This window comes from Dipodomys spectabilis, unplaced genomic scaffold (genome assembly GCF_019054845.1).
Source record: "Dipodomys spectabilis isolate Male_0828 unplaced genomic scaffold, ASM1905484v1 ptg000002l, whole genome shotgun sequence".
Taxonomy (NCBI): domain Eukaryota; kingdom Metazoa; phylum Chordata; class Mammalia; order Rodentia; family Heteromyidae; genus Dipodomys; species Dipodomys spectabilis.
In genome coordinates, this window is record NW_024870679.1 from 51368962 (window position 1) to 51381297 (window position 12336).

Genomic DNA, 12336 nt, shown 5'->3' on the forward strand with positions numbered 1-12336 from the left:
GGAAGATCACAGTGCACGCCAGCTACAGCAAAAAAATATGAGACTTTGTAGAAAAAGAACTAGTCAGGCCCAGTAGATCATTTACATACTCAAGAGGCTGATATCAAAAGGATCATAGTTCAAGGTGAAAAAAGTTCACAGGAGTTCATCTCAACTGAAAAAGGCTAAACATGGTGATTCTCACTGTTACCCTAGTTACAATGGAAAATATAAACAGGACTGTGGTTCAGGTAAAAAAAAAAAAAAAAAGTGAGACCTTATCTTAAAAACAACCAAAGCCGGGCTGGGAAAGTGGCTCAGTGGTAGAGTGCTTGGGTTCCATTCCTCAGCACCACATAAGCAAAAAAGAAAAAAAGCCGGCTCAAGTGGTAGAGCACTAGCCTTGAGCTGAAGAGCTGAGGGACAGCGCCCAGGCCCAGAGTTCAGGCCCCACGACTAGACCCCCCCCAAAAAAAAAACCAAAAAATAACCAAAGCCAAAAAGGGCTAGGTTTGTGGCTCAAGTGTTTGAGTGTTAAGTGTGAGGCCTTGAATTTAAAGTATGGAAGGGGGTGGGGGAGAGAAGGTATCTCATTGAACTCCATTGATTAGAACTATTCTATGCATTTTCTTGCTTAATATGTTCTATATCTTGCCTATTAAATTCATGAAGACAAAAATAATCAGTGTTTTAGCCCCCAATGGTCCCTGACATAGGTGTTCCATGCTTGCTGCTGAATGGATGAATAATGGAAAGCAGACTAAAAATAAACAGTATAAGAGATTGAAGACATAGGACTACTAGCAGACACAGGACATGAACACCAGGGCCTTCACTGAAGGCCAGAGAAGGTAGCCCTTCCACAGGAAATTTGCTAGGAAGAGCAGAAGAGCAGCTCTGAGTTGGGTAGGAAGCCTCTTAGATTCCTACTGCTGCAGCTCTCAAAGAGAAAGGAAAGTCAGAGAGAGAGGGAGAGAGGAGAGAGGAAGAGAGAGGGGGTGGGGATGGAGAGAGAGGGAGAGAGAAAGAGGGAGGGAGGGAGGGAGAGGGAGAAGGAATGTGTGTCAGTTTCCTGGGGACCATCCAAGGAGCAGGGATTAGGGAGAGGCAGGAGATGGGTACTAGAAATAGAGTAGAAGTTTCCTAGGAGGCTGAGCTGGGTGTTGGTCACAAAATTATATGGAGACAGGCCTGGACAAATATGCAATACAACTCTTAGGAGCTCACCTAGTGCCTGATGCTAAGGTAGCATCAGAATGAACCTTCCAGGACAACCACCTAAGCATAAATTGCAAAGTGGGCAACTGGCAACTTGCCTAACACTGTCTCACATCGGATCCAGAGACATCCGGGCCTGAAGATTGTGCTTGAGGGTATGATTGTTCCCCTGGTGAGAGGCTGTACCCCCATGAGGTCTCTGTATCTTAACTGCATGGCAAGTGGTAGATGCTTAGGAATGATGTTATTTGAGTCAAAATCCTCACCTGGTTGTCTTGACAGCCATTCCAAAGCTTTACCCTCTATGATATGACATTTTTCTGCCCCTTCGATTCAAGAAGTAGACTTCTATCCTCCAAGTCACAATACACCCACCCAGAAGATGACAGACTAGGCTTTATCTTTTCTGATTTAACTGCATTTAACTGCAGGTGAAATATGGTCACCCAGTACCACCACTCCTATTAGGCATGCACGTCTTTGGTACCAGCAGAGCACTAATTACCAAAGGTCTTCCAGCACATAGCAATTCTCTAGGTCTTCTTTCCTCTCTCTTTTTTCCTTTCTTTTTCTTTTTTTCTTCTTTCTCCCTCCCCCTACCCTTTCTCCCTCTCCCTTTGCCCCTCTCTGCCTCTCTGGCAATAATAGGGCTTGATGTCATGGCCTCACTCTTTTGCTTGGGTTTTTATCCCTCAAGGCTGCTGCTCTACCATTTGAGCTACACCCCCACTTCCAGGGTTTTTATGTTGGCTAATTGGAGAAAGAGTCCCATGGACTTTTCTGTCTGGGCTGGCTGTGAACCATGATCCTTAGATCTCAGTCTCCTGAGTAGCTAGGATCACAGGTGTGAGCCACCAGTGTCTAAGTTTTTTTTTTTTTTTTTTTTTTTTTTGTGCCTAGGTGAATTCAGAGCCTAGGTGTTGTCCCTGTGCTTTTCTTACTCAAGGCTAGTGTTCTATCACCTGAACCACAGGTTCTGCTCTCAGGTTTTTGGTGATTAATTACAGATAAGAATCTCACATATTTTCGGCTTCAAACAGTGATCCTCAGATCTCAGCCTTCTGAGTAGGATTATAGGAGTGAGCTAGCACCCAATTCTCCAGGTTCTTTTTGATCCTAGTAGGAAACCCAATAAACACAAACCCTAGGAGCCCAAAAACACATTCTGAAGGAAATCCATTTATTCAATTTTCCCATGTGCAAGTCTTTCTTTTGAAGGAGTGTCACCGAGGCTTTCAAGGGAGGGAGGGCTGGTAAGGGGCGACACAGCCCTAGGAACTAGTTTGAAGTCTAGGCTTTACTTTAGAGTAGGGTAAAGAAAATCTTGGAGAGATCTTAAGTGTCTTTAATCTGCATAATGAGGAGTGGGCTGGAGATGCTGCAGTACTGGTGGATATGGAGTGGATGTAGCAAAGAGCTGATGTTCGGTAGATGGAAGTTCTGAGCCAGGGAGGGTGGTGGCACTTTGTCAATCAAGATTGAATTATGAAAGGACAAAGCTCACACCTCTGGCATGGAGGGATAGGAGAGAAAGGCTAGAATGTGAAGGAGGGAATGTTCATCCACTGAATATTTTTTGGGGGTAGATGACCAAGGAGGATGACCATCATTCCTGTCCACCCTTGGCTATTTGCTTGAGGAGAAAAATACACTGCCCTTCAAGGTTTTGAAAACTCTGAGCCACAGCTTGAAGTCAGAAGAAAAACAGGTGGAACAGAAAATGGAATCAAAGTCCACGGGATGAGGAGCAGACTGGCCCCCTTCAAGTAGCTCAGGCCTGGCAGCTTGTGCTGGGCTTGTGGAAGATTCTCTCTTCCTCAGGAAACAAGCCCTAGCACGAGGAGGGCTGTGGATCTGCAGGGCTGGACCACTGTCCACCCATCACCCTGGCTCCAACTACATTCATAGGAGCAGCAGGTACTCTGTGCTACCCTGTGGATTTCTCAACATATCAACTTGGTATGGAGCACAGACTCCCAGCTGTGTGTTCATTTCTGGGAGGGCGGTGGACACCGCCTCACTCCTCCCAGGGGCTCATGTCGGTATCGATGGCCACACAATTGTAGGCGGCATAGCGGAGCTTCTCCTCGCACACCTTGGCGCTGTGGGGGTGGGGACTCAGTCAGGCCCGTCCACCCTACTCCCAGGAGCAAGGGGGCTCCAGTTTGGGCACCACACTGAGGATGCTGACCTCAGGCTTGAGCCTAGGAAAACTCACCTGACATAGTGTGGTAGGAAGAGGGTACTGGAGCAGGTGGAAGACTCGGGCAGCGCATCTGTAGTCTCATAGCTGGGGGTGTTGAGGGGCCACAAATTAGGAAGATCTGTAGAGGCATGTTTGTCAGGGGGCCCCTTTGGTCCTCCTTGCTGCACATATACTCACCCTAGCTTGTCTGGATAGATGTAGATCCGTGCTGGTAGGCGACTGCGGCCTGTGACAAAGCGCAGGAAGCGGCTGCGGTCCTCTGGGTGGAAGAGAAGGAAATCAGCTGGCACTAATGGTGAGGGAGGGAGGTTTGGTAACTTCTACCCTAACTGTATCCCAAAGGCAAAGTCCACACTGCTCTCCTTCACTGACCATTGGTGAAATTGTTCAGTGCCTCCCAGAAATACTGCACACGGGTATCAGATGGCTCAAAGTCCTCAAACCGAGCTGAAGAGGACAAGACCAGAATTCATTCTTAGGTATCACTCAACCCAGTCCTTCAGTCCTACAGTGAGCTTCACCTCCCCATTGCCTGGAACTCACTGAGCTTGCGCAGAGCATCCACAGTGACCTCTGGGTCCCCACACACCTTCTTCTCTAACTCTTGCCAGGTCAGCAAGTCCAGCACAGCTTGTGGCACCACTTTCAGCAGACCTGCCTGCATAGCTGCCACCTGGGAATGAAGGGACAAGAGGCAGAGTTGGGAGAAAGGGCACACCAGGGCATCTCTGTACCCTGATCACTATTGTGGGGCACAGTTATGATAGGAGCCCGAGTTTCTAGGATTGGTACTGGTGGCCTATTAGCCTTGGCTTTTGTCATTAGGACCTGGGGCTTAGGATAGTCCAAAGTTCTCTGTTTTACTGGCCTCTAGCTACTACCTGCTCCTTGCTCTCCTCTAGCCGTGCCTTCTGCACCAGTTGGATGAAACGAGAACGGTCTTCATATCCAACCACGATGCCTGTGCCCCCAGGAATCAGCTCCACAACCTGCTGGTCACTCAGTACGGTGGTGAAGGTTAGTTCCTTTCCAAACTTGAACTCGAATGTTTCCCTGTCCATTCCTTCCATCACTTCCAGGAGCTTCACCTGAGGATTAGGGCGAGGCAGCTTTTCATTGGAGAGACATTCTGTCTTTCCTCAAGATGTTCATGGGGAAACAGAAGCAACAGGTAAGGCAGTCCTCAGGCAGGCATTGGGGAGTGAGGAGACTGGTATAAGTTTGTAGAAGCTGACACCTAAATTATGATTGGGAATTGGGTGGGCTATAAGGGACTCAGAGGAGAAAATATCTTGGACAAAGCTGAAAGCAAAAGGCCTGAGAAAGGTTTGTCAGGAGCCCAAATGTGACCCCATGTTTAGCAAGAGATACAGGGGTCATGTAAAGCCTTTTCAGAGGCTGCTTTGTCGCAAGTCCTGGGCAGAGCTGTCAAAGAATTTAAACAAGGATAGAAAAATAAATTACTAGCTTTTGCAATGTTTAGGGCAGAAGGAAAGTTGGCCTGAACCTGGGGGATCGGAGTGAGATAAGAGAAAGAAAAATATCCTCGAGGGAGACTAGCTCAATGTGGGGATGAGGAAGGAGGAGTGAAGAATCACACTGAGGGCTGTGGCATGGGGAGGGTTAACAATAGTGCTAGCTTGGAACAGGGAGGAAGCCATGAGCCTCAAGTGCGCCATCTTGAGGCAAATGTCCAGGATGCAGGTGCAGTCCCAGGAGCTGGAGGTCAGGATTTGAGGGATTATATAGTTTTAGGGTTCAGATAGTAAATGAAATCATGGTAGTCTATGGGAATGGAGAGGAGCATGTGTACAGCAGAAGAGGGTGAAGTGCAGAAAAGTCCTGGGGGATTACCAAGTTTTAAGGTCTAAGGAGAGGAAACACTGTTTCCAGTCCTACTCACCAACACAGAGTCCACAGCTGGGAAGTCCTTGCTCCAGCTCACCTCCTCACCAGACAGCTGCTTCCACACAAACCCAGGCAAAGCCAGAACCTGTGTGACAAATGGTACTATCTTATCACCCTGAGCTGCCAAGCCAAGTTTAGTGGCCCCTTACTTTCAGAGTCCAGGGCTAATCCAAGAGGGATGAAGATCAGGCTACTCACTAGGAACTCCTTGCCCCGAAGGGCTGCCCCCATTAGCTGTCCAATCCACTCATACTTGGCGAAATCTCGGCAGGAGGGATTGGGAACATACATATCTCGGGCTTCACCAGTGCCATTGCCCTGTCCCAGAAACAGAACTGTCAGCACAGTATTGGTAGACCCTACTTTCCTACCTGAAGCATACCAAAAACTTCCCCCAAAATCTTTCTGGGCAGAGGAAGGTTCCTCTTCTCCCTGTCTGCCTGAGTTGCCCCAGACATCTTATAACCTCCTCTGCTCCTTCTCTAGCTCAATCTGGTACCTAGAAGATTTGCAGAGACAGAAGAGCAGAATTGTGGGGGTGGGGTTAGAAGAAAGATTACCTGGTTGGCTGTTCGCACAAAGAAGGGCAGAGGCACAGGGGTGTCAGCTGAGCTAGGACACAGCTCTTCTGACATATCTGCCAGGCTGTCTCGGAAGCCACCCCCTGAAATGAGAGACCTTAGCTAGGTACACAAAAAGCCTAGCACCCATAGTGGGGGTTAAAAGCAGGCTTCCCAAAGCCTCTTAGTACTGAATGAGGCAACAAGCAGGTCTTGTTTTCATCCTTCCTTAGGTCCTCACCTTGGTCAATGATGCCTTCTGCGATGAATTTACACTCCCACCATTGGTCATAGCGCATGGGCCACCTGTAAGTGGAGTGGATCTCTGTCATTAAAGTGGGCCAGTTCTTAGGCCAATTCATCAACCCAGAGATTACCAGGAAAAGAGCTAACAGAGTGGTAATGATGAGGATGCCAGGAGCGGGGTATGGGTGTATGAGTTCCTTTGTGTGCCCTATGAATACTTGTGTGTCTCTTACCCTCAAGGCATACCTGTAGTCCAGGGGCTTTTCATACTTGTCAGAGGGCTTGAGGCCTTCATAAACCTTGGGGGATGGGGAAAGAGGAAGTACTTGTAGGAAAGTTTGTGTTAAAACCTGGCTCTACACTTGCTCAAATACCTGGCTCAGATCTCTTTTGAACCAGCTGCCTAGATCCTTTACTGACCCTCCCTCGGTCTAACTCAAGTGGTCCAGACCTGGGTGAAGACTGCATTCTTGCAGGCAGGGTCCCGAGAGGGACAGGCACGATGTTCCATGGCAAGGCGTCGGTTGATATACAGGCGAGGCATGAAGCTGGGCTTGCTGCTCTCTGAGTCACGTAGGCACTGGGTCACTAGACTGGGCCGCTGGCGCGATAGCAGTAGGAACTGTTTCACTTGCTGGTGATGACAGATGGCCACAGTAGGATCAGTGGACAGTCAGTATTTGTCCAAGCCCTGGGACTTTCCTCTACACCTGGATCCAATTTTACTCTTCCAAGTCCAAGCCTAATCATTACCTGTCCTTGCTCCCCCGACACCTGTCCCCATCTCTTTTCTTCTCTCTCACTCTCTCTCTCTTTCTTTCCTTGTCAGTCTTGGGGCTTCAACTCAGTGCCTGGGCACTGTCCCTGAGCTCTTTTGCTCAACGCTAGCACTCCACCACTTTGAGCCACTGCATTGCGTCTAGTTTTCTGGTGGTTAATTGGAGATAGTCTCATGGACTTTTCTTCCTGGGATGGCTTTGAACCATGATCCTCAGATCTCAGCCTTCTGAGTAGCTAGGATTATAGGCACGAGCCACTGGTGCCCAGCCCAAGTCCCTTTCTTAGTGCAACTACCAGGGGGAGCTTTCTTAAACAAACAAACAAACAAATGAACAAACAGTATCATTACTTCAAAAATTTTCTTATTGCTCTACTGACCTGGGACAAAAATCCCTGCTTTTCAGCTTGGCCCTCAGGATCTCTGACTAATAAATTCTGCTTTTTGCCTGCTTTTCCAGCCTCATCCCATAGTCATCCATACATCTACCTACACATTTTTCTCAAATAATATGGAGCTTCTAGAAGTGTCTAGGGTACCTCTTTTATGAAAGCTCTGGCTAGGGTATCATCTCTCCTCCTCCTACTCTTACATGTTGAACACATTCATTTGGGGGAATAGCCTTCACCTCTCCACAAAGTACTTTTTTGATCACTTGTGTCTGGCTTTCTTCCTGGTTCCCAATAAAGATCTAGCCCTAGGGTAGATTTTAGGACCTCTCTGTTGAAGATGAGCAGGAAGAGAAGCCCACAACCCAGACTAGTAGCAGATAGGCCAGACTTACCTTAATCTCACTGAAGGTACCTAGAGTATGGTCCCATGCAGGTACCAGATGGTGCAGGACACTGTCTAGGATCTTGATGAATCTGAGATAGTAGGTAAAGAGTTTGGCATAGATGTAAGATCCCCAACTTCCCAACACATTGTGGCAGACATCAGGGCCCAGGGGCTGCTCTGATCCTTTTTGAAGCAGAATAACTTATACTATAAGACTCTGGGGCCTCCTCTGTGCTGATGCACAAGACTCAGGGATGGAGGGAAGGAAAGGGGCCTATAGGCCCAGGACCATAGCCACCTCTGCAGTAGAACAGCTCTGCGATACAGTATTTCTGGATCAGTTCCTTCCAGGCGTGGGTATCGCACCAGACTGGCTGGCTGGAACAGGTCTGCATTTAGCCCTAGTTCCCGCTGTCTAGATGACTTGATCTTGACCCCTCGAAGACGAACATCAATCCCATCATCTGTGGGGGAGAGGTCAGAGTAAGGTCATTTATTGCACCTGCTGCCTTTTTTTGGTCCTCAGACCTGGATTTTTTTTTTTTTTTTTTGTCAGTCATGGGGCTTGAACTCTGGGCCTGAGCACTGTCCTTCTGCTCTTCAGCTCAAGGCTAGTGCTCTACCACTTGAGCCATAGCGCCACTTCCGGTTTCCTGGTGATTTGTTGGAGATAAGAGTTTCAGGGGGTTGGAAAGGTGGCTCAGTGGTAGAGCGCTTGCCTTGCATGGCTGAGGCCCTGGGTTCGATTCCTCAGCACCACATAAGCAAAAAAGAAAAAAGCCGGAAGTGGTGCTGTGGCTCAAGTGGTAGAGCGCTAGCCTTGAGCTGAAGAGCTGAGGGACAGCACCCAGGCCCAGAGTTCAGGCCCCACAACTGGACCCCCGCCCACCCCCCCCACCCCCCCGAAAGGCCCTGGCAGGGCCTTTCCTGCCAGGTCTGTCTTTGAACCACAATCCTCAGATCGCAGCCTCCTGAGTAGATGGGATTACAGGCGTGAGCCACCAGTGCTTGGCCAAGACCTGGCTTTTTAATGCTCAGCTTTTTGTCATTCTTAGCTCCTAGAAACTTGAGATCTTTGGGCTTGATATTTATATACTTGCTGGTTCCCTGTCCACCTCTATACTGTTGAAATGCCTGTAGATCCCAACTTAGTTCTTTCATATAATTCCAACTTCTGTCTCCCACCTGGTTTAGGCCTTAGGCTTTAAATCATGGAGTTAGTTCTGCCAACATGTGTCACCCTCCCTCCAAGTCCATCCCCTTCCCTTCACACTCAATATCACCTGCTTCTATCCTGCACCTTGGGCTCCCCTTCCCTTCTTACAGACATAAGCCCACCTCGGCACTCCACAATACGGATCTCAATGATAGGTAGGTGAACTGTCATGTCCTCTAAGACGCAGACATCTCCAATCAAGGTCCTGAGAAGAGACAGGTGTGAGGCACTTCAGATACCTCCTCCTCAGGCCTTGCTGAGGTCCCACCAAGATTTAAGCATCCAAGCTAGGCCTGGTCTTATTGCTAAGAGCATGCCCCATCTCCCACCCCAGACCAGCTTGCTCACTCGTCAATGCTCACGTCACTCAGCTTCTTAAGGTTGTCTCCTTCACCCCCATACACCACCACTCGCTTAGGCATAAAGTTGTCGTCTGTGGTATCCACTGTGAGTAGCAGCTTCCTGAGGGGTTAGAAAATACACCTGGGTACATTTCTGTGAATACATGGGCATATATATGGCTCATCCACCCTGTCCTGACCAGAGCTTACTAACTTGACAATGGTGCCCTTCTTCATAGTAAGCCGTACCCAGTGCTGGCACTGAGACCCATCACTTTCCCAATAGGTATCTGCGTTGCTGTCTGTCAGACAGGACACATTGAACTCCTCCTAGAGAGGAATAGGAGGTGGAGTCAGAGGTTAGCCTCACCTTTGCTCTGGGCATGTGCTTTGGGCCAAGGAACATAAGAGAAAGTGGTAGAGTTGGGCTAAAAGGACAACTAATATAGGGTGAGCATGAGGGTGGGCTAGGAAAGTGTCTGGGGTTTTCTATAGAATTTCCAAGATGAGGAGCTGGGCTGAGTGTGGCTTGTGGGACTGTTGGTTTGGAGATGGGAGTTTGATTCTAGCTTTAAGGGGTACGGCTATACCTTGCTTCAAGCAGGAAGAATCCCAGCACCCACCGTATAGGACGAAACATCTATGCTCTCCACATACTGCTTCACACTACCCAGGTTCTCATCCTCCTTGCCCAGGTGGTCATACAAGAAGTGGATCAGGTCTTCGTCGCACTCGTAGGTCCATGTTGGGGGCACATAGCTAAGTAATTCCAAGCCCTTAATTAGGTCGGACTCAGACCTAGAGCTCCCTCCTCCCCATCTCATCCCAGCTCACTCACAGTAGCCTTTGTACAGCTTCTGTGTAAGCCTCTGCTGGCTGAGGCTTCGATCCCAGGCGATGTGAATATGTCAGGTCCACCACCTGTTCCCATCTGTGAGCAGAGAATGGGGATTGGATTGTTGTTGTTGTTGTTTTGTGTGTGTGTGTGTGTGTGTGTGTGTGTGTGTGATGGGGTAGGGTGGGGGAGATCAGCGGGCGGCACAAACATCTCCTGGACCTAGAGCATTCTCCTGAGCTCTAGCTCCAAGCCTCGAAAAGTTCAACTCCAGCTCCCTTCAGGTTTTGTCCCTTCCTGCTCTTAACCCTGCCTTCGTTCTAATAGTACACCCTCCATTACATGAAATGTTCCGAAACCCTCAGTGCCCGACTATCTGACCGCAAGCCCCTCTTCCGTCGGTTGCAGGACCTGAGCACCGGCCGGTAGTCCACGCCAAAGAGCTGCTGCTGCCGCTGGAGGTGGTCCGGAGTGTCTATCGGTACGAGGCGGGCCCCGCCCTCCGCCGGGCGGCACACCAGAAGCCAGCCTTCGTCCAACCCGCAGTCACCCAGGTGTTCCGCCAGCTGCTCCTGCAGGGACGCGCCCGGAGGGGACAACCGTCAGGGAACTGCCCAGCCCAGGGGCAAAGGGCACCAAATGCCATGTCAGCTCAAGAGAGGGCAGGGAAAGGGAACAGCCAGGAAGTTCCCCGGGTTTCAGGGTCTTTTGCGGGGTCCCGGAAGCTAGAGCGCACCTTCGTGAGCTTCACCCAGAGCCCGTGGCCGTTGCACAGCTCCTCGCCGGTGGTTCGCACGCAGGCACCGCGCCGGAGCTCGATGCTGTCCCGCGCAGCGCGGAGGGGCCCGGAGCCGGCTCCGGGGGCTGGGCCCGCGGCACCCACACGCAGCCCCAGGCCCTCTGCCTCCCACACCGGCAGCAGCACGCGCGACGGTCCCGCGGGGTCCTTGTAGAGCTTGTAGAGCACTTCTCTGGGCACGAAAGCCAGCGCTGCTGGCAGCGGCCGCCCGGCGCGGAGACTTCGTGCTGCCTCAGCCAAAAAGCGTATGCGGCCCAGCAGCTGCCGCGGGGACTCGAGGGCCGCGCCCGGACCCGGGCCGGCCATGGCGAAGTAGGGGCTGTGAGGAGAGCCAGGGGCAAGCCGGCGCCGGGTGCCGCGGCTCCGGGAGGGAGCCCAGCTCCCCACCGCGCCCTGCCCCGCCTCCGCCAACCTTTACCGTATGCTCTGGACTAAGCGCACACCCCACTTCCGCCGAATAGAATACTCAGATTGTCATTCGACAATCCCTGAACTTTTTAGTTCAAGACTTCTGGTTTTCTGGTGGTTAATTGGAGATAAGAGTCTTACACAGTGGGCTGGGAAGTTGGCTCAGTGGTAGAGCGCTTGCCTTGCATGCCTGAGGCCCTGGGTTCGATTCCTCAGCAACACATAAGTAAAAAGCCGGAGTTGGCACTGTGGCTCAAGTTGGTAGAGCGCCAGCCTTGAGCTGAAGAGCTGAGGGACAGCGCCCAGGCCCCAGAGTTCAGGCCCCACGACCGGACCCCCCCCCCCCCCAAAAAAAAGAGTCTTACACAGAGCTGGGCGAGTGTGGCTCAGGCCTGTAATCCTAGCTACTCAGGAGTCTGAGAGCTGAGGATCGTGGTTCAAAGCCAGCCCAGGCAGGAATGTCTGTGATACTCTTAACCTCAATTAAGCACCAGAAAACCAGACGTGTCACTGTAGCTTAAGTGATAGAGCTAACAGAGCTGAGGGACAGCTCCCAGGCCCAGAGTTCAAGCACCACGAAGGTGTGTGTGGGGGGTGTTAGTCTCACGGACTTTTCTGCTCTGGCTGGCTTCGAACTACGATCCTAATCTCAGCCTCCTGAGTAGCTAGGATTAGAGGCGTGAGCCATTAGTGCTCTGTACTACTATTTTATCTCCACCGCTACTACCCTCTTTCAAACCAATACCCCATCTAATAAACTGGATTCTTATAACAGCCATTTTTCTGGCTCTCAGGCCTCCTCTTTTTGCCTCCTTTTTCCATGAATCATATTACAATCATAGAAATATTCTAAAATACATTAGATCCTAGGAGCATGTTACTAAAATGTTTGGAAGAATGACCCCTTACCTGGCCACTGAGGAGTCACTCTAGATAGTCATTGTTCCTCCAAATCCCAGTACATTGGTAATCCTTATTCACTTCAACAGTTGCCGGTTTGTTTCCCCATTAGATTGACTGAGCAGTCGGCACTTCCTTAAAGGGAGAAGCTGCCTTGCTCAGCAC

The 12336-nt window shown here is 50.3% G+C and overlaps 1 protein-coding gene across 2 annotated transcripts; it reads right to left on the minus strand.

The window, feature by feature from the left end:
• Nucleotides 1-2356: 2356 nt before the first annotated feature.
• On the minus strand, nt 2357-11256 carry Hectd3 (HECT domain E3 ubiquitin protein ligase 3). Of its 2 annotated transcripts, none has more exons than XM_042675550.1 (21): nt 10801-11256; nt 10476-10636; nt 10068-10160; nt 9853-9988; nt 9444-9559; nt 9237-9350; nt 9011-9093; nt 7971-8136; nt 7680-7761; nt 6569-6751; nt 6364-6416; nt 6113-6177; nt 5872-5975; nt 5510-5629; nt 5307-5396; nt 4285-4491; nt 3947-4076; nt 3776-3850; nt 3581-3662; nt 3416-3487; nt 2357-3299 (listed from the first exon to the last, which is right to left on the minus strand). In XM_042675550.1, the coding sequence occupies exons 1-21, from the start codon at nt 11167-11169 to the stop codon at nt 3215-3217; spliced, it is 2586 nt and encodes an 861-aa protein (XP_042531484.1). In that variant the 5' UTR covers nt 11170-11256; the 3' UTR covers nt 2357-3214. The 2 variants fall into 2 exon arrangements, with proteins under 2 accessions (XP_042531484.1, XP_042531489.1); XM_042675555.1 differs by having other exon boundaries at nt 4393-4491; nt 10801-11219.
• Nucleotides 11257-12336: the final 1080 nt, after the last annotated feature.